Here is a 21,012-nt window from a genome sequence, read left to right on the forward strand (position 1 = left end):
CGGAATGTGGGAGGGCTCAAGGGGACGTGGGAGGAACGAAAGGGGTGGGGGAGAGAGGGGGGGCAGTCTCCCCTGGACAAGCACTTTTTTTGTAAGTCCTAGGACTGAACTCCAGGACCAGGACTCTTCTCCCAGCCGCTACGGCCCCCGCTCAGCCACAGGTAGGGGGAGTCACGCTGCCCGTGGGAGGAAGGAGAGTTGTGGATGAAGGATGGCGGAGGGACCTGGGAAAAGGGGTGATGTGGGATAAAGTCAAAGGGAAGTCAAGCTACTGAGGGTTTTATTATTGTCAAAGAAGAGTGAGACACAAGAAGAGTGGAGAAATGAAGCAGATATTGGGGGGTGGGGGCTGCAGGGTGTTCCAAATAGGGCAGCCGGGAGGGCCCTAAGGCTGGGGGCTCCTCTGTTAGGCCCTCTCCCTGGGTCCCCAAGCCAAAATGTCCCCAAACAAAGCTGCCCTGTTGGGTTGTTTGAGTTGGGGGAAGCATGTAGGGGGGGTGAGGGGGGGAGCTCGCTGTAGAGGGGCTGTTCTCCGCCCCAGACAGAGGGAAGGCCTTGGCGGAGAAGCCGATTGGTGCTCTCGCCTCCGCTTGCCCGTGACAGAGATGGCGGTGTTGGCAGGAGGCTTGGAAAACCCCACCCCATCCCCCACCACCTTGAGGCCTGGCCCTCCTGGGCCCCTTGACCCTGCAGGGCATGTAGGATGTGCAGAGTTCTCCAGTGCATTCTGGTTCTCTGCCTTCTCTGCCTGGAATCTGCCCAGAGAGGACTCTCGGCTTGGCTCCCATTCAGGGGACCTGAGATCCGAGGGTCTCCTAAGCCCCTCCTTGCCTGCCTCTCTCCACAATCAGTAGCTATCTGTCCTCTGTCTGACTGGCTGAATAGGATCATCTGGGTCCCTCCTGCCTCTGCTCCTTGGCTCTTGTCAGTTCCCCTCCTCCTTACCTATTGCCTGCCTTTCTCAGTTGCCCCCCAATTCTGTGTGCCAGGCTCTCTCCTGATCCCTCTCTATCCATCTTCAACATTGTCTCTTCCTCTACTGTCTCTGTTTGGTCCCCTTTTATTCCCACAGTTTCCGTTCCTCTCACATTCTGTCTGTCTGGGTCTCCCTCTCCGTGTCTCTTGCTCAGTCTCTTCCTCTTTATCTGGACCATTCTCTGATATTGGTCTCTAATCTCTGTCTTTTGATCACTGGGTCTCCTTGACCCGAGAGTCGGGGTATGGAGGTGATGATAGCAGAACTAAGGAAAGGACATTGTGAGACATAACAACTAATAGTGAGAGTTTTATTCTTCACAAAAGGGAGGGAGAGCCTCTCTCTCTCCCTCCCCCGCCCCCCAATCTGGGTCTCTCAGCCTGTGTGCCTCTTTGACTGTGTTTCTGCTCTTATTTAGTATGTGTTTCTTTCTCACTGTCTCTCTTAGTCCGTGGGTCCCTCTCTTTCTCTCGCACTGTCTCTCTGTCTCTGGTCTTAACCAGTGTCTCTGTTCCTCTCATGACCTCTCTCTCAGACCGGGGCCTGGCTCAATTTCAGCTTCTCTCGCATACTCTCTCTCTGGGGCACCCAGGCCTTCCTTGCCATGCGACCTGTCAGTGTCTGGCAGCGGAGCCTGTGGGGGCTGCTGCTGTGCCTCCTGTGCAGCTCGTGCCTGGGATCTCCATCCCCATCCACGGCCCCTGAGAAGAGGGCTGGGAGCCAGGGGCTACGGTTCCGGCTGGCCGGCTTCCCCAGGAAGCCCTTTGAGGGCCGCGTGGAGATCCAGCGGGCTGGCGAATGGGGCACCATCTGCGATGACGACTTCACACTGCAGGCTGCCCATGTCCTATGCCGAGAGCTGGGCTTCACAGAGGCCACAGGCTGGACCCACAGTGCCAAATACGGCCCTGGAAAAGGTGAGCAATGCTCCAGGCACAGCCTAGGTATTGCCAAAGTGCAACCTAAATGTAGGGAGAGGGAACACCAGGATGGCACAGCCATAGGGACACAGAACACCAAGAAAAGCCAGTGTCAAGTACACCCATGGGGGACAAACCAACCAGCAGTCACTTCTCAGAGCTGTGTGAACTTAGGCTGGTCAGTGCCTTCTCTGAGCCTCAGATGCCCCATGTGCAAAATGACTAGGTAAACTCTTAAGTTCCTTTCTGCTGCAAAAGTATGATTCCACAAAGCCACGTGCAAAGACAGCCCTGACACAGGTGAGCCCTGTATGATTAAAGTACAAGTGGTTTCATGAGAAGCTGAAAGCAGGTAAATGATGTCTGGATGTCCCAAAGCCAGAAGGAATCACAGATACTGCAGCCAACAAAATCAGATTATAGACCAGAGCTGAAACCAACAAGCTGGAACTTACCAAAGACAAGTATAAACTCTAGGACAAGTATGAATGTGGGTAGTAGGGGATTAGGAACAATTTTGAGACCTGGGGGCGCTTACACTGTATGAGCTCACAGTGAGATTGATAGACAGAAACTGGTGCAGTCTGCAGCTAACCCCCCAGTTTCCACTGGCTAGATCACTTCTGGAATGAAGTGCCACTTTAGATGCCACATTGCCAGAGAGACAGTAGAAAATGGAAGTACCGGGAATTCCCTGGCGGTCCAGGATTAGGACTCCGTGCTTTCAGTGCCAAGGGTGCAGGTTCAATCCCTGGTCAGGGAACTAAGATCCTAAAAATGGAAGTACATTCAGAGGAGAGCTGGCCAGATGTGAAAGACTGGAAGCCAAGTTTCAAGGAATAGCTGAAGAAACCAGGGATATTTGGTATGAAAGGAAAAAGCTTTGGATAACAATTGCATGATGGTTATCTTCAAATGTGAGGACAGTCATTTGGCTGAGGGATTTTTCTGGAAGGCATCAAAGGACTGAATCAGACCTGGAGGGGGGTGAGTCATAAAAGAGTCTCAAGGACTTTGTGATGGTTCCAACAACCTGGTGGGGCAGGAGGTAGGTATCCCAGCAGAAGCTGGGTAAGTCCTGTCAGGATATGCATGAGGGGTCCCTGCACATTAGCTGGGACCAACTTTTGAGGGGCCACCCAATTCTGAGAGAAAGTCGGTGATATTCATTTCAGTTTGGTCCAGGAAGAGAGAAGAACGCGGGGCAACGTGGCAACGCAGATGGGGGGCACGTGGGAAAATGTAAGGCTGAGGTGAAAGGATTTTACATTTCCAAATCTCACAAATGGCTCAAATCCCTAAGCCCCCATGTATTGGCTGTGGTCTTAGTCAAGTTACTTAACTTCTCTGAACTCCAATTTCTTTATACAAAATGGTGGTAATACCTTCTGGCAGCTCTGTTCTAAGGATGCTCACATATGTACATACCTTGGCAGATTGCCTCACAGACAATAGGTACTTGATTAATTGTAGCTATCACTGAATGGGTAAGGACTGATCAGAACTTCAGTGTTGACTCTTGTTTTTTTTAATTCACCCTACCAAATTCCTGGGTATCCCCAGATCACTATCAACCCTCCATCAATCCTATGCTCCCTTTCCTATTCCTTTCCAGGGTCCCCTGTCCCTTCCCCACTCATTACCTTACCAGATATGAGGCTTCCATGCTCATTCTCACCAACATCCCCATACTACCTCTCCAAGCCCCTCTGTCCCCTTATCTCCCGCTCCTCCACAGGCCGCATCTGGCTGGACAACCTGAGCTGCAGTGGGACTGAGCGGAGTGTGACTGAATGTGCCTCCCGGGGCTGGGGGAACAGTGACTGTACCCACGATGAGGATGCCGGGGTCATCTGCAAGGACGAGCGCCTCCCTGGCTTCTCGGATTCCAATGTCATTGAGGTCTGTAGTTCATAAACACACACACACACACACACACACACACACACACACACACACACACACACCACCCAGGGTGGCGAGACAGAGAGGGCTGTGGGGTGGTTATATGTGGAGATACTAGAAGGTAGAGGATCCCATATGCCCAAGGGGATAATTTGGGTTGGTGGGGGACTTGGGGGGGCACAAAATGATAGGGCTCCGAGACACTATATAGTCCAGGTTTGTTTTAGCATTAGCATTCAAGTTACTAAGCCTGGCATGAGCCTCTCCAACTTCATCCCTGGTCCTCAGGGCACTGTGCTCTCCCTCACCTCAGATGTTCCTCCTCTCCTGGGACATCTCCCTTCTTACTTTCTCCTCCTCCTTCAATGCCACTTCCTCTGTGAAGTGCTCCCTCAGGCTCCAGGCAGAGTTAGATGCTCCTTCCCCAGCTTCTTCTGGACCCTTAGTCATTTCTCAGAGCATAGCATGTCCTTGCACTCTCATGGCTGCAGGAGAGTCAACACACCCACACACCCCAGTCAGTACCTCATGGAGAGCAGGCCTGCCTCTCAGCCCCGTCTCGCCATTGGGTTTACAGCAAGCACACTCAATCAGGGTTCCTTGAGGGTGGCCGGTCATATGAAAGGTGTCACTGGGATTCCTTCCTCTACTTGTGGTCCCATCCCCAGGTAGAGCATCACCTGCAAGTGGAGGAGGTACGACTTCGACCAGCCGTTGGGCGGGGCAGGCGGCCCCTGCCCGTGACTGAGGGACTGGTCGAAGTCAGGGTTCCCGACGGCTGGTCGCAAGTGTGTGACAAAGGATGGAGCGCCCACAACAGCCACGTGGTCTGCGGGATGCTGGGCTTCCCTAGCGAAAAGAGGGTCAACGTGGCCTTCTACAGGTGAAGGGACGAGGGCGCTGGTGCAGCAGACTGGAGTTGGGGGTGCTTGTTAAGGAATGGTGTTGAGAGACCTCCGAGGGGGCTGGGGCACTGGGGGAACCTGGGCTCCGGAAGAGTGGGGAAATGTGGAGGCCTCTGCTAAACTGGAGAGTTGAGAAATCTTGCGGGACCATGAAGCGGTCCCCGAGGCGAGTCTGCCACGGGACCGGCGAGGCTCGAGCTCTCTAGCTAGCGGCCCGAGCCGGCGCGGGGTGAGCGACGGCTGTGGCGTCGCTGCCCGTGACGCCATCGGTCGGCAGGCGGCGTCTCCGCGACCCGGGGCGAGCGCCGGGTCTCGCGAGGCCATGACCAGCGGCCCGCAGGCCCGCGGGCGGTTGCGGTTACGGTGCCGGCGGTGGCGCTGGCGCGGCCCAGGAACCCGCGGGTCCGAGTTGGGGGGGGGGGGGGGGCGCGGCCATGCCCTGCAGAGGCGGAACCGGGGCGGGGCCGGACGCCGGGAGTCTGACAGTGACAGGCCCGGAGCATCACCGGGGCGGCGGGTCCCCGCCAGAGCGCCAATCCCTGAAGGCCGGAGGGCGCCGGGAGGGGCTGGGCCCCTCCCTGGGTCCAGGCGGCCCACGAGGCGTCTGTGAGCGCGCGAGCCCTCAGGACTCCTAGGCAAGTTTTCCAGAATATGCTTCGGCCCAGAAGCCCGGCCCTCTTCACCTGCTCTGGAGCCCTGGTGTACGCGCCGGCCTCTGGGAAACGGATCACACTGGTGACCGGCTCTGTGCTTACAGCGTCTCGCTTCCCTGGAGCATCTAATTTGGCATTTTGAGAAATTTAGAAATCTCTCTGTAATTTAAGTGATTGTTTTCTTCATCTCTTCCTTAGATCAGTTTTGCAGGAAGACCTCTTAACATCTGGGTGACCTTCCACTGGGCACACTACTTCAGATGTGGTCTGATCAGGGCAGGGTACAGCAGAAATGCTCACTTTTAATTAAAGCATATTTAGATTTTGCATGCCTTTCTGTTGAGGCAGCATCCCACTGCTCATATTGACCCTGTAATCACCTAAATTGGGTCTTCCCTCATCCTTGATACTGATAGAGCAGCCTAAATCTGTTGAGTTTACCCTATTAGTTTATACATCATTTAAAAATCATTAAAAAGCCATGATGATCCCATGAGATTATCTTGAATCTTGACATTATTTTCGACTTGTCATCTCTCCCTGCCTCCTCTGTTCAATAGATATGATAGCTACGCTTCCTGACTTCATCAAAGTGACTGTTAAAATTGTTGAAATCTTTAAAACCAAAGTCTAACTCTTATGAATCCTCCAGATTTACATCAAATCTTTAATCATTAGTTGTAAAATGTTTTTTCAGCCAATTGGGAACAAACTGAACACTACAATGATGTAGCCAACATTATACCATCTTATCTATAATGAAATCATGGGAGATTTTATTAGTCTTTGCTAAAATCCAGCTATACTATGTTCACAGCCATTCTGCAGCCTTCCAATTTAGTAATCTTACCAAGAAAGGAAATCATGGTGGTTTGACTGAGCTAATTTTTACTGAAATCCTTTTAGATTTCTAAGGATCACCATATTTTTTCCTCAATGCTCACAAACTTTCTATTTAATAACTTATTCTAGAATATTAATTATCTGTAGATTGAGGAATCCTCTTCCTGCTTTTCAAAAATCAGTACATTATCCAACCTCCAGTCTTTTCCATACTTGCTCAAATTTTCTTTACCTTGGCTCTGAGACACATCTTTCAGCCCCAAGGAATATACTTTATCTGGCATAGAGACTCATACTGTTTAAAACATCTATGTGCTGTGCTCCTTTGTTATTATCTACCTTGGGGCTATATTTCTTTCCCTGTGCTTGTTCTTTACCTTTCCTAATCCAAACACCAGGTTCTGAAAGATTAGTATGATTTAAATAGCAGGCATTTCAGGTGAAGAAGGTAGCATGAACAAAAGTATAGAGAGTTATTCATTCAACATTTATTTACTGAGCGCCTACTGTGTGCCAGGGACTGTTGTAGATACTAGGGATTCAATAATGAACAAAACAGACAAAAATCCCTGATCTCATGGACTAGGGAAGAACCAGATAAAAAGTAAAATTACAAAATGTAAGGATGGCAAAGGGCATAATACATAAAAATAAAGCAGGGAAAGGGTTAGGAAGTGGGACTGGGATTTCAGTTTTAAATAGGTCAGAGGAGGCATCATTTGAGAAAATATTTAAAGGAGGCGAAGGCACAAGCTATGCAAAAATCTAGATGAGCATCTCCAGGAAGAGGCATCATAAATGAGAAGATCCTGGGGAGTGTGGTGGTGTGTATCACGATGTGGGGGATGGGGGATTCTTGTCATGCTCCAGGAGACCATTGGGGCTGGAACTGAGTGAACAAGGGAGAAAATGATAGGACATGTGATGCAGGAGGAGATAGGGAAAGAATGGGGAGCCAGATCATGTAGGGCCATTTGAGAGTCTTTGGTTTTTACTCTGTGTGAGATAAGGTTTTGGGCAGAGGTGTGACATCTGACTTCCACTTTTTATGTATTATTTGGGCTGCTTTGTTAAGAATAGACTGTAAGGGATGTGGCAGAATCAAGCATCAGGAAGATAAGGCAAAGATAAGGCAATACGCAAACAGGGGACTACCCTGGCAGTCCAGTGGTTAAGACTCCATGCCCCCAATGCAGGGGGTATGGGTTCGATCCCTGGTCAGGAAACTAAGATCCAGCGTGCTGCATGGCATGGTGCGGCGTGGCCAAAAAAACAAACAAAAAAATGCAAACAGGGAGGTGAGGTAGGAAGAAAAGCAGGTGAGTGTGGAGGCCTAGAAGCCAAGTAAAGTGCTTCAAGGAAGAGTGATCAAGTGTGTCAGTGCCGCTGATGGGTCTAAAAATATGAGGACTGAGAAATGAATACTGGATTTAGCAACATGGAAGTTATTGCTGACCCTGACAAAGATGAAAATGAATAGGATATTTTGAAAGACAGTTGACAAGAGTAGAAGATTTATACTGAGAAATAGTGGAAGAAAGATCTGAATGGATAAAATAAGGCTAGAAAATGGAACACTTTTAATGCCAGATTGGAGAGTTTTACCTTTATCTTATGGAAAATTAAAAAATACAAGTACTTGTATGGGACAGTGATAAAATAAGGCCAATGTTTTTAAAAGTTTGATAGCAGTGAACTGGAAGAGGAAGTTCTAGATGCAGTAAGATTAGTCAGGAGTTATAAAACTGAAGCTGATTAGGAGGATGACAACGAGGAGAGAGGGGAATGAATAGATGTAGGATGACTGATAGCATATAGAAAATAAGAGAAGAAATAACTAAAATGATACTGAAGCTGCTCAAGAGAAGGATGGTATCCATCAGGCATCTCTGGGCTTCAAGTTAATATGAACTAACTTTAGACGTGGGCCATCCCAGGGAATTTTGAGGCCCAGGAATTGTCCCCACGTATATACAGCCTCAAGTAAGTTTCGGAAATCAGGAATATTTGTGTACATATTGGGATCTCTTACTGGGTCTGGGATATGAAGGCTGGAGAAGGAAATATACTTAGTACAGTGTTCATTCTTAGTGGGGAAAGAGATTACAGGGGTCCTGGGAGATTCTGTGATGAGGATATGGTATAGATACTCCTTCACAGGTCAAGTCAGACAGAGGGAGAATCCTCGTAGGTAATACAATTATAAAGGCTAGGCAAGATAGTTATGAACAACTCTACCTTCCTTAGAGAAAGAAGATGCATCTGCTAGCTTTTAGAGGAAGTCAGTAAGATTTAGAGAATAAGAAAATCAGAATGTGAGATATTTATCATTTTTAAACTTGGTTTGGTAGTTCTACCCTAGAACATGTGAAAGTTGTAGAATTTTAGAAGAGAAAAACAATGAACAGATAATTGAACCATTTACTGCCCTTTTTCAGGCAAAGAAGTTGAGGTTCTAAGAGCTTAAGTGCTGTTTAAGAAGTCACTCTTCTAGTTCATTTCAGTTTGATAGATATTTACTGAACTCCTACTATTTGCCAAGCACTGTGCAAGGTGCTCAGAATACAGAGGTGATGAGAGAGTTAGTTAGGCACCAAATCATAGAAGACCTTATAGGCTATGTTAAGGATTTGGATCTTTATGATAAAAGTAATGGGAACTCATTAAAGTTTTTTAATGAGGAGGGCTGTGAGAGGACATGATCAGGTTTGTGGCTCCGAGAGATTACTTTGACTGCACTTCTGAGAATGGTTTAGAGAAGAGCAAGAGCAAATGGATTAGAGTTGTTTAGGACAGAACATTGACAGGACTTGGTGGTGGATTGACTTTGGGAGCCAAAGAAGAGAGAAGAGTCAAGGTTGACTCCTAGGTTTCCGGCATAGACTTTGCTGGAAGAATTATGTTTATTTTTTAGACCCACATTAAATTTTAGATAACTTTGAGATATCTAAGTAGGAACACCAAGAAGGCAATGGAATATACAAGGTTAGGTGTGAACGAGAACATATAAAGAGAGGATGTGGAGTGAGAAGAGAAGAATGCCTTAGAGCTCTAAAAATTTAAATGACTATATAGAGGAGGAGCCTGCGAAGAAGACCAAGAAAAAGCAACCAGAATTAGGACTCAAACAAGGCCAGTAGTGTTGTGACAGCCAAGGAGAGAAAGAGAGAACAGCAGTGTCAGATGCTACCAAGAGTCAATGGGATGAAGACTAAAAAAGAAGAAAAAAAATCTTCTGGATTTATTATCGCAGAGTGATGGGTGGGGAAAACCAGAAAGGGGGGGTGTTAAGGAGTGAGTGGGAGGAAAGATGGTGAGTGTTGACAACCACTGAAAAGTTTTTCTATGAAGAGGGAGAAAGATGTGGGGTGTGGTGTGTGTGTGTGTGCGTACGTGAGAGAGAGAGAGAGCTGAACATGTTTAAAAGGATTCAATTGAGAAGGAGAGGTTATGTGCAACTTCTCAATTGAGAAGGAGAGAAAGGAACATAGGGGAAGGAATTCAGAAACGTTTGGGGGCAGTGGCCTTAGAGAAGAGAGACAGTTGGAATGAGAAAAGGATATACAGATGCAGGTAGCTTTTTATGTTTGATGGTTGAAGGAACAAATGGTAGGGAAAACAAGCACATTTGTGAAGAAATATCAATCAAGACAAATATCAGTACTGGTCCTAAACAAGTACCAGGTCCTTAATGTAACCTGTATTTGCCTTATAATGTATATTATTATATATACCATATAATATATAATATAAAGACTTTATATAGTCCTTAAATAACTTAGAGAAGAAGTACTTCTAAATTTCTAGGTAATACTATATTTTCCTGAATACAACGCTGGAGATCAGAATGATCTCTCTGGGTTACTGGTGAAAGAAAAGTGCCAAGTATATTTCATTTCAGACATGTTTGAGAAAAACACATCTGGAGAAAAAGTTTCACACTATACATATATGATGAAAGGTTCTAAACTCTTAGTAGCATCTCAGGAAAGGGACCCAAGAGTTATTGTAGACTCTTTGCTAGGAATGTTGGACATATCGAATGTTTTGGCAAAAAGACCAACTAAGTACATCCTCAGTAAGAAGCCAGGGCAGGAGGTACCAAGCAGATTCAGCCCTGTTAAAATCTATTTATTAAAATCCTAGCACATCTGCACATAGTATACCACATCCAAAGATGACTCCTCAAGAGAAACAGCAGAGCAGGAACATGTTCAAAGAGATGATAACTAAGAGGATAACAGGGAATTCCATGAATTTTGTAAGGACAGACAAGACCTGCATTCATTATACATAGTTGGACAGGACAAAGGGGGCAAAGTGAAAGTCTTTGAAATCAAAGGGAGAATGAGAGGAGAAACAGACCTAGTTTCCATGCATTAGACTTAAGGCAACTTCTTGAAGAATAAAATAGTTCAAATATTTAGGCCAATTAAGAAGAAATAAGGTTTTAGAACTTAATCCCTGGAAGTAAGTTTGGGAAATGAGCTCAGTTTGTGAATGACTAAAGCAAATGGGATTTAACTAAAGTAGGAAGGATTCTGTCATCCTAAGCAGCCTGGCCTCATGCTCCCCAGTCAGACCAAGTTAATGTCCCTTACTATGCAGCCTTGGTCCTTGGTCCTGGTTCACTGGCCTCAGGCCTGGACATGCCAGAAGGCAGAGAGCATCCAAGAAAAAAATACATAGTCAGCCTCTCTAGGTGTGACCAGGCCAGTTCTCTCTCCTTGCCTAGTCAGTCTGGCAATCTTAACAATCCTAACACCCTTCTACTTACACCCGTTCCCCTAGCCCTCCCCCCAGGTTTAGATCAGCCCTAATATCAACCCAAGAGTCCTTATTCCCTATCTGCCTTAACCTAATTTCTGTGGGTCCTGGTATAGGGTCTTTATCAGCCCCGAGTCCATGTCCTTCACTGCTGCTCACCTGTCTGGTTATGTGCCTATGAGGCCAAACAGCTGTGAAGGGTTGAACTTTGGAGGTATCTGATGTTATAAGATCCTGCCACCAGGAACCCTCTAACTGTTGGAAAAGAAATCTTGCCCCTGGTCCCAGTTGCACTAGCTTTTCCCACTTAGTTCTAGACTGATCCTGACTCTGCTGTTGTCTTATCCTCACAGAAAGTTGAGGAAGCGAGCGGCCAAAGCCTCGGCCCGACGCTCCAAGCCCCTTGGAAGGTAATGGGGCAAGAGCCCCGGGACCTCCTGCTAATCCCTGTGACCCCAGGAGGTGGATGGATGGAAGGCCGCCTATCCATGTCCATCCCAGAACCCAAGCTGATGAATCAGGGATATGACTGGAAAATGGCCATTCCAGGGGGGAGGGGAGGGGAGGCAGGCATGGGGATGGGTAAGCTTTGACCTTAGGAAGCACAAGGAGGAAATAATGCAGGAATGGCTGAGGAAAAGCCTCTGCATCTTTATACTTCCCCCAAATAGCTTGGACTCCAGCCTCAGCCACTTGCATGCTTCCTCCCCTGCCCCAACTCCTAACCTCCCTTAATTCATCTGCATTCCCATTCTCTCTTCTCCCTTTACCATTCCTCTTATCTCCTCTCCCCTCACCACCTGGATTGACATAACTAGATTTCTCATAACTGTTGCTGAATCCAGAGAGCAGCATGTATTCCAAAAATAGTTAAGTGGTATGCAGCAGTATATGTGGAAAATCTGACTGCCTTTGCTTTGCCCCTCCCCATGCTCTGCATGAAGGGTCCTTCCTAGAAACAGAAAATAATAATAATAATCCTTTACTTTTCCCTGGCAACGTACCTGACCACTACCTCCACTAACTTCTTTCTCCTTTTTTCAGACCAATCACCAAGCTTAAAGCCAAACCCAAACCCCGAGTGGGCAGGGGGCCAATCAAGAGGTAAATAAAGTTCAGGCTAAGTGGAGAGGAGAGGGAGTGCCGAGTGACGAGTCAGGGGCGTCGGGCTGTGGTCAGGAAGGGGTCCAAGAGAAGCCTCCACCAAGAGGTGGAAGAGCAGCAGCAACTGTTACAAGCCACCTTCCAGATGAGTCAACGAAATGTAACGTAAGACTGGCCCTTATGTGGTTCTCTGAGGAATTATGCTTGTCACAGGATTTTTGAAAATCTCAGTAGAAGTTCATCCACTGACTACCCTTGTTCCACATGCTTATTTATCTTCCCCCAGCAGATTTTAGTAGATACTCTGGCACTCTTGTCCTTCAGAGGCCATGCTTGCCTCTCCCCCAAGAAGTTAAGTTTGCCTAAGGGATCAGTGTTCCCATTCCTACCTTTATTTAATTGTTAAAAATAAGTGCTACCAGCTTGGAAGTGAGACTGAGGATCCCCTCTGGAAACTTTATCAGGGATGGAGTCACATGAAAGTCCTGATCTCTGGCCCAGTTTACACAATTAGGCTCCCAGTTCCATCATTTTCCTCCTGGGTTCCTTCAGAACCCCAGGGAATGGAAAGCTTCCAATCCCAATGATTGTGTCTCACTTGGTTTCTGAAGGCAGTTTGTGCATGAAAAGTCTCTCTGATAGCTTCTTCAGCAGTAGTTGAGGTATAGAGAATTCATCCCTTTCTATTGTCTCCTCCTCTCTTCACAGCATTCCGAGATCACTCAGTGGCCCCTGGTACCCCTCATTCCTCAGCTCCTCCCTCTGGTGCCTTCAAAAGGGCTTGGAATTTGGGGGTGTTCTCGTAGTGCCCTTCCAGCTTAGGGTCATCTTGCCCAACATGGCCATACTCTGGCCTTCCCTGACCCCCACATTAAAATGCACACTGTTGTTTTTATTTTGTTAGTTATGGGGAAAAAAGGAGGAGAGAGTTTAGAAGAGAGATGTCTTTTTCCTCTGATGGCCTCTTTGACTTTTATTTTCAGCCAGACAGGACTTTGGGAGAATACCTGGTCTCTTTGAATCAACCTATCTTGAGCTCGCAAAGGTATTCTGTAAAGTCTCCAGGCTTCCTTTGTCTGATTTGTTTATAACTTGTCCATCTCTCTGTGTCTTCCCAGCCAATGGCTTCAAATCGTCATATTCCTTCCTTCCTCTGACATCAAGTAATGGAGCACATTACTGCAATAATTCACTGCCAAACCAGCCTCACAGGCCCACTCCACCAACACCAGGCCTCATCTGGTTCCTTTCCTCCCTGGGTTCAAACCAGCTGTTCTGGGAAGAAAGTACTTCTCTCATCACGCGGCTCACTGCAGTATCTCATTCCGTTGGTGTCAATAAGCAAGTCTCCTCATTCTCTCTAGCATCTCTCTGCTGTGTTTCCAAGTCTTAACATCTCTAATTTAGTCCCATTTTCCCACTTGAGTGGCTATGGAACATTCTTTCTGTTACATTTAAACTGCAGAAGCATGGACTACCTCATTAAAGACTCATACAGTTCAGCTCAGGTCTGGGGATATCTCCACCCTTCTGTTGTTCATATTCACTCTCCTTCTCTGGTCACATGGCCCCTCTTTGTCTGTCTTACATTTGTACATCTTCGTTCCTGTATATACCAGCGCCAGTCTTTCCTGTGTTCACCATCTGGTCTGTTCTTCCATAACTGCCCATCATCCTCTGGCCTGGAAACCCCTCTGGCCTCTAAGAAGCCATGTAGACCCAAGACTTACTCACTCCTTTGCATCCTGACTCACTTAGTTATTTCAGTCACAACGTAATAGAAGGATCTGCTCACTCTGGCTATTCAGGCTTCCTGTTTGTGTCAGCTACTCGCTCCTGCCCATCTCTTCCAGCTGGGCAGTCCTGGCTTCCTATTCTCTTTGCACAGTAGCGTCAGCCTCAGCCTCCATTAGGGCCAGCACCCTGAAACCGTACAGAACAAGGTTTCTGTCAGGCAAGTCAAGACGAGCCTTCCTTCCCATAGGGTTCTTCTGCTGCAGAAGGTCCCCAAGGACCAGGCCCCGTCCGGGTATCTAGGCTCTTTCAGCCTAGAAACTCGCCATTACCTTTGTCTCTTTGTCTCTGTGTTTTTGTGGAGAAGAGGGAAAGAAGAAGGGCTAAAGTGGTCATGGGTGGAGGCATGGAGTGGGAGGAGGGATGTGGGCAAAGAGGCAGGAGCATTGTTTTACCCTACTGCTCCCACTCCTGTCCCCCCAGGCTGCTGGCCCAGCGGCAGCAACACTCCTTTGGTCTGCATGGGGTGGCGTGCGTGGGCACGGAGGCCCACCTCTCTCTCTGCTCCTTGGAGTTCTATCGTGCCAATGACACCACCAGGTGCCCTGGGGGGGCCCCTGCGGTGGTGAGCTGTGTGCCAAGCCCTCTCTACGCAGCATCCAGTGGCCAGAAGAAGCAACAGTCGAAGCCTCAGGGGGAGGTGTGTGAGACAGTGACTATGACCTTCCCCACCCCAGGCAGAGAACCCCCTAGCCTGGCCACCCCCTGATTAAGCACAGCCTTGACCTTTGAGGACAGAGAGGAACTTCCTACCTCCCATGCTCCCTCCCACCAGAATCTCATTCATCTCCCAGGTCTACTCAGCCCTCTCTGTGCTGATGTTCCCATTCACTGCTGGGCACCCCTCTCTCCTTTATAGGCCCGAGTGCGATTAAAGGGTGGAGCCCACCCAGGAGAAGGCCGGGTAGAAGTCCTGAAGGCTGGCACGTGGGGCACAGTCTGTGACCGCAAATGGGACCTGCAGGCAGCCAGCGTGGTGTGTCGGGAGCTGGGCTTCGGGAGTGCTCGAGAGGCTCTGAGCGGTGCCCGCATGGGGCAGGGTGAGGGGGGTGCAGGTGGGAGGGAGAGGGAAGGAGGAGGTACACACTCCTGGGGGGGGTACATTCCTTAGGAAGGAGACTCCTGGACAGATAATGAAGTTAGAACCTCCTGATCTTTGACCTCTGACCTTAGGCATGGGTGCCATCCATTTGAGTGAAGTTCGATGCTCTGGCCAGGAACCCTCCCTCTGGAAGTGCCCCCACAGGAACATCACAGCTGAGGACTGTTCCCATAGCCAAGATGCTGGAGTCCGATGCAACCTGCCCTACACTGGGGTAGAGACCAAGGTCAGTCATTCTTTCCACCTTGATTCAGGTATCTCACATCCTATCCAGTTCTGGTCATGATCTGCAGTCTGATGCCCACCGCCCCATGTCCCTGCCATCCTGCAGCTCCCACCTGATGCCACCACTTGCTAGCCCTTTAAGTGCCTCTGAATCACCATTCAGCCATAGGCCTGCTACAGACTCCCACTACTCCACCCCCAAAAGCTTCCCCAGTACTTCCATTGTGTCACTACAGATCCGACTCAGCGGGGGCCGCAGCCGACATGAAGGGCGAGTCGAGGTGCAAACAGGAGGACCTGGGTCCCTTCGCTGGGGCCTCATCTGTGGGGATGACTGGGGCACACTGGAGGCCATGGTTGCCTGCAGGCAACTCGGACTGGGCTATGCCAACCATGGCCTGCAGGTGAGTGGGAAGGAGGAGAGGGGAACCAAGGCTATTGCCTCCAAAGGCTGTGTTTGGGGCAGAGGACTGTCAAAATGAGTCCCTTGGCCTGGGAGGCTGGATGGCGGCCTCACAAAAACACCTCTGTATGTCCCCAGGAGACCTGGTACTGGGACTCAGGGAATATAACAGAGGTGGTGATGAGTGGAGTGCGCTGCACAGGGACTGAGCTGTCCCTGGACCAATGTGCTCATCATGGCACCCATGTCGCCTGCAAGAGGACAGGAAGCCATTTCACTGCTGGAGTCATTTGTTCTGAGAGTGAGTGAAGGGTCGGGTGACTCAAGCCAGGGAAGGGAGGCTCTGGGCCACCCCTTTGCTGGGAGAGAGAGAGCTGCAATCTGGAGGGGTCCGCCTTCCCTGCGGAAAACCAGTCTCACCCAACATTCTGGGGGTGGGGGGAAGGGGATGCGGGGCGGGGGGTGGGGGTGAGAATGGACTCACTCCCGCCTGTCCCTGCCCCTCAGCAGTGAGTTCTAACCCTCTCCTTCCTTCCTTGGTGCAGCCGCGTCAGATCTGCTGCTACACTCAGCACTGGTGCAGGAGACCGCGTACATTGAGGACAGGCCCCTGCACATGTTGTACTGTGCTGCTGAAGAGAACTGCCTGGCCAGCTCGGCCCGCTCAGCCAACTGGCCTTATGGCCACCGGCGTCTGCTCCGATTCTCCTCCCAGATCCACAACCTGGGACGTGCTGACTTCAGGCCCAAGGCTGGGCGCCACTCCTGGGTGTGGCATGAGTGTCATGGGTGAGAAGGTCAAGTAGAAGGGCAAGGCCATTGGGGATGGGGCAAGCCTGCTGTGGGCAGGGAAGGAAACAGGGGTTCCCTTGTCCCTACAGGCATTATCACAGTATGGACATCTTCACTCACTATGATATCCTGACCCCCAACGGCACCAAGGTGGCTGAGGGCCACAAAGCTAGTTTCTGTCTAGAAGACACCGAGTGTCAGGAGGGTGAGTTGGGGCCTAGAGTAGACTACAGTTTCCTCATCCCCACAGCCTTGCCTCACACTGACATATGCTTATCTCTTCAGATGTCTCCAAGAGGTATGAGTGTGCCAACTTTGGAGAGCAGGGCATTACGGTGGGTTGCTGGGATCTCTACCGGCATGACATAGACTGTCAATGGATTGACATCACAGATGTGAAGCCAGGAAACTACATTCTGCAGGTGCCTGGGATCTAAGATTTCCAGCTATTGAGTGGGAGGAGTGTTTATTAAAGACACATTTGGATTTGAGGACTGCAGCTGGTTAAGTTGGCTTTCTCCCACTCATAGGTGGTCATCAACCCCAATTTTGAAGTAGCAGAAAGTGACTTCACCAACAATGCAATGAAATGTAACTGCAAATATGATGGACATCGCATCTGGGTGCACAACTGCCACATTGGTATTTGGTGGGAAGAGAAGCCAGAAAGACTGGGGGATGGGAGGGAAAGGCCTTCATTCTCTTCTCCCTAGGTTGTTTCTATGTCTTCCCACCCACTTCCGTATTTTTCAGGCTCTCCACTTCTACCCACCCTTCCCCACAACAGGTCTATCTTCCTGCCCAAACCACCTGTTCACCTTGCAGGTGATGCCTTCAGTGAAGAGGCCAACAGGAGGTTCGAACGCTACCCTGGCCAGACCAGCAACCAGATCATCTAAGGTGCCACCGCCCTCCTCTGCAGACCACAACTGGCCCCTAATGGCAGGGGTCTGAGGCTGCCATTACCTCAGGAGCTTACCAAGGAATCCTTGACTTCAGCAGGCCCACAGCACTCATCCACTGTGCACTGTGGGTGTAGAACTGTCAAGCAGAAGTTACTGCCCTCCTTCTTAGGCCAGCTGTCTGGATCTGTGGCCAGGCATGGGGAATTTTGCTCCCAGGCCCAGCACCAAACCAAGCATGCCACAAAGAGGCGCACCTGATTGACTGCCCAGAAAAACAGACAGCAGCAGCTCGTTTTCTTGAGTAGGGAGGTCAGAATGGTCAACTCCAGTATCTCCTCTCAGTTCAGGGAGATACGGCTTTACCTCTAGCCTTTTTGTGGGGGGGGAAAGAGCAGTGCGCCACCCTTCCCCTCATTTTTGAGTATAACATGTTGCTAGGTATAATTTTATTTTATATAAAAAGTGTTTTTGTGATTCCTCAGGGCCCAGGGATTGGTGCTGGTAGTTGGAGGGACCTGCCCCCAACTGGTTCATTTAATCCTCCATCCAGGTGCCATGAGAACCCAAGCCAGGAGAGCAAGGTATAAATCAGAGCAGGAGCCTCCTACTCTTGCTGATCCATTCATTCTGTGACTTCAGGGGTCACATATAAGGTCAATGTTTCCGGTCCCCGCCGGATCCGCACTGCCAGCTGGGATTGGGTTCGAACGGCTTCATAAATATCTTCAGCATTTTGTACCAGCCGCTCCCCAATGGCCAAGATCACATCACCAGGCCGTAGACCAGCCCTATGGCAAAAAATGGACAGAGAGATAAAGGAGGGAATAGATGGCCCAGTTCAAGGGCACATAAACACCTCACCCGTCCCCACCTCCCAGTGCAGTCTCTCCCTCACCGGTGTGCAGGGGAGTCCAGGATGACTTTATGGATGAGCACACCATGCTGAACATCAGGAAAGCTTGGTTCTCGAAGCTGTAGTTCAGCAAGGATGCTGAAAGGACACAGATCACTTTGTTAACCACACCACGGCACTCTCCCCATTCTGGGTTCGCCTCAGATCTCTCATCAACACACTGATAAGTGTATGGACAGGGCATGCACTAGATCCTCTCGAGACAAAATTCACTTTCTGCCTTCTAGCAGTTAGGAAGTGGGACATGCATATAAAAGGTAACTAATTCCAAATGACACACAGTATTAAATCAATAGCACTGTCATTCTAAAATTCTAAGAAGCTATAAGGAGGTGGTATAACTTTAGCTGAACCTAGAAGGATCGGTCTGATATTTATATAAAACGAGAACAACATAAACAAAAACATGGGATTAGGAAATCAGGTTGGACGGAACAGAATATACTCATAGGGAAGCCATGTCTGGAAGGTTGAGTTGAAGACAAATGGAAAATGGCCCCTAAACACCAGGCTAATGGATTGGAGGTTGTAAATCAAAGCAATAACAGGATGAAATCAATCAGGTGGGAGGTATGCAAAATAGAGTGGGGTGAGAAAATCAAGATAATGAGAGAGGACAGCTCTTCTGATTGTTCCAAGTATGAGGCAACTCATCTTAAACACAGAATTGAGAATGAAGCTCAACAGAAGTGCCAGGTGCCCACCACTGGTTACACGGACGGCCCTACCCCTAAAGCTCATACCTGGGAGTCAGGGTTAGCATCATCACTCCAATGTAGCGGCGCTGGGACCCACTGGTTCCAAACCAGGAATCTGTGATAGAGGGACAAGTGAGCCCCACCCAGCTACATCCTTCCTTCCCCCTCCTGCTCCTCCCAACAGACCCCTCTCCAACAAGCCCCCACCTCCACCCCCCACTACTTAAAGGAAACCCTTTACCCCCAAGCCAGGCTTACTCTTCTTTTCTCCACGATGCAGAAACTCTCGAAGGCGATCAGCAGGGATGGCAAAGGAGATTCCAGCTGTGACCTTCATGGTATTCACCCCAATCACCTCCCCATCCTGTTGGGACAGAGCCCACTATTCTCTAGCCCAAACAAATAGTAGGAGATGGGGGTACCTGAGCAAGAGTAGCAGGGAGTGTTGGGGAGTCGGGGAAATCTGGCTGGATTCCAGGAGACAGCCAACAGGAAACTGCTCAGAAACTTGACCAAACATCATTGAATTAGGGAAAACCCACCCCTTCCCACACTGACCTGGGGCAGGGATTCTTGGAAAGGATGTCCCACTCACCAGGTTAACCAGGGGACCGCCAGAATTTCCAAACTGCAGGACAAGGAGAAAATATGGAAGAGATCCAGGGACTCTATGCCTGGGGGCAAAACCAGGATGGAGGCACTTTCTCCAGATTCTCTCCTTTACCAGCGCATGAAGGAGTGGGCACGGTTTTTGCCACCCGACCTCTGTATACAGGCTAATCCACCATCCATCACAGTTGGTTCTTGCACCACACACATCTACCCCCTCCCCCAACCTAGTCTGTCATTTCTCTCATATCAGGACGCACATCAATAGCTGCATCAGTCTGGATGTATTCCACATTGGTTTGGGGAAGGCCCAGATCTCTGGCTGGACGCTGAGCAGAGCTGACAATGCCGGATGTGATCGTGTTCTGCAGTGCAAAGGGACTTCCCATGGCAACAACAAACTCCCCTTGCCGGACATCGGCTGAACGTCCCAGGGGCAGTGTGGGGAGAGGCTCCTAAGGGAGAATGGGTACAAGAGACCTGTCATCTGGAGATGTAAGCAAATTCAGAGCCCCAACCAGACATGGCCTGCCCAGACCCCCACCTTGGTCTGAATCCTCAGCGTGGCGATATCTGCCACGGGATCCACAGCTGTGACCACGGCCTCATACGTATCGCCGCTAGGCAGCCTCACACGGACTCGGCGCCGATCAGCCACCACATGAGCGTTGGTAACGATGAGCCCGTCGGCAGCCACCACGAATCCTGAGCCATTCGAGATAGGGACTTCGCGGCCCGAAAAAGGGTGCCTGGGATGGGGGGGGCGGGGTTGGGGAAGCACGGATGTGAGGAGGCTCGGACCCCTCCTTCTCGCCCGCCCTCTACCCGCGGCTTCGGTTCCTCCGGGTCTACCCCACCGTTACCGGCCCAAGATCTCGATATAAACCACGGCAGGGGCCGTCTTCTCCACCACGTCCGCGATGAAGTTGTACTGGCTCCGGGGAGAGGGAGGCGGCGAGCCAGGGACCGAGGCGAGGACGGCCGGGGGACCCCGACCCCCGCCCCACAACAACAAGAGCACTGCCCCCCCAGCGCCCAGCGCCACCGCCAGCCACACGCGCGGGTGGGTTCCAGGGGTCCCTGAGTCTTCCCGGATCCGGGGATCTGGGGTCCCCTCGATCAGCCGTGCTCGGGGACCCGAAGTCCCCGACGTCATACATGTTCGTGGTTCAGGGACTCCCACAGACAACCGGGCCCCGAAACTGGGGGTCCCATAAGTCACTCGGGCCCGAGAGTCAGGAGTTCCTGACGTCAGCAAGGCCCGGAGGTCAGGGATCAACAGGGGTCCCTTTCCCCAGCGACCCCCCCCCAAAGCCCGCCATCCCCGGAGGCTCCAGACTGCACCCCGCCCCGCCCTCAGTGCAGCCATCAGCTCCGCCTCGGAAGCCTCGTCGCCCGCCCTGCACAGAGGAGGCGCCCTGGACGCGAGCGGGCGGACAGCGGTACGCGGAGCACGCCGGTACCTGAAGTCTCCAGAAGTGCACGCCGGAACCAAGGA

General features: G+C 50.1%; 2 protein-coding genes across 10 annotated transcripts; one reads left to right on the forward strand and one right to left on the reverse strand.

Annotated features, from left to right (window-relative positions):
* The first annotated feature begins 53 nt into the window (after window positions 1–53).
* Window positions 54–17,768, forward strand: LOXL3 (lysyl oxidase like 3). Of its 8 annotated transcripts, none has more exons than XM_059942500.1 (16): window positions 54–161; window positions 1,512–1,893; window positions 3,635–3,798; window positions 4,470–4,684; window positions 11,323–11,379; window positions 12,014–12,073; window positions 14,291–14,507; window positions 14,727–14,907; window positions 15,041–15,195; window positions 15,431–15,598; window positions 15,736–15,898; window positions 16,143–16,386; window positions 16,479–16,594; window positions 16,675–16,811; window positions 16,920–17,031; window positions 17,215–17,768. In XM_059942500.1, exons 2-16 carry the CDS (start codon window positions 1,581–1,583, stop codon window positions 17,286–17,288), a joined length of 2,376 nt encoding a protein of 791 aa, XP_059798483.1. In that variant the 5' UTR covers window positions 54–161; window positions 1,512–1,580; the 3' UTR covers window positions 17,289–17,768. The 8 variants fall into 8 exon arrangements, with proteins under 8 accessions (XP_059798483.1, XP_059798482.1, XP_059798487.1 ...); XM_059942499.1 differs by having other exon boundaries at window positions 1,569–1,893; XM_059942498.1 differs by lacking the exon at window positions 54–161 and having other exon boundaries at window positions 485–1,893.
* On the reverse strand, window positions 17,726–20,971 carry HTRA2 (HtrA serine peptidase 2). Of its 2 annotated transcripts, XM_059942520.1 has the most exons (8): window positions 20,378–20,971; window positions 20,059–20,263; window positions 19,775–19,969; window positions 19,501–19,533; window positions 19,164–19,269; window positions 18,951–19,020; window positions 18,190–18,285; window positions 17,726–18,082 (listed from the first exon to the last, which is right to left on the reverse strand). In XM_059942520.1, the coding sequence occupies exons 1-8, from the start codon at window positions 20,881–20,883 to the stop codon at window positions 17,917–17,919; spliced, it is 1,377 nt and encodes a 458-aa protein (XP_059798503.1). In that variant the 5' UTR covers window positions 20,884–20,971; the 3' UTR covers window positions 17,726–17,916. The 2 variants fall into 2 exon arrangements, with proteins under 2 accessions (XP_059798503.1, XP_059798504.1); XM_059942521.1 differs by lacking the exon at window positions 19,501–19,533.
* Between the last annotated feature and the right edge of the window lie 41 nt (window positions 20,972–21,012).

The sequence above is a fragment of the Balaenoptera ricei genome, chromosome 13, assembly GCF_028023285.1.
Source record: "Balaenoptera ricei isolate mBalRic1 chromosome 13, mBalRic1.hap2, whole genome shotgun sequence".
Taxonomy (NCBI): domain Eukaryota; kingdom Metazoa; phylum Chordata; class Mammalia; order Artiodactyla; family Balaenopteridae; genus Balaenoptera; species Balaenoptera ricei.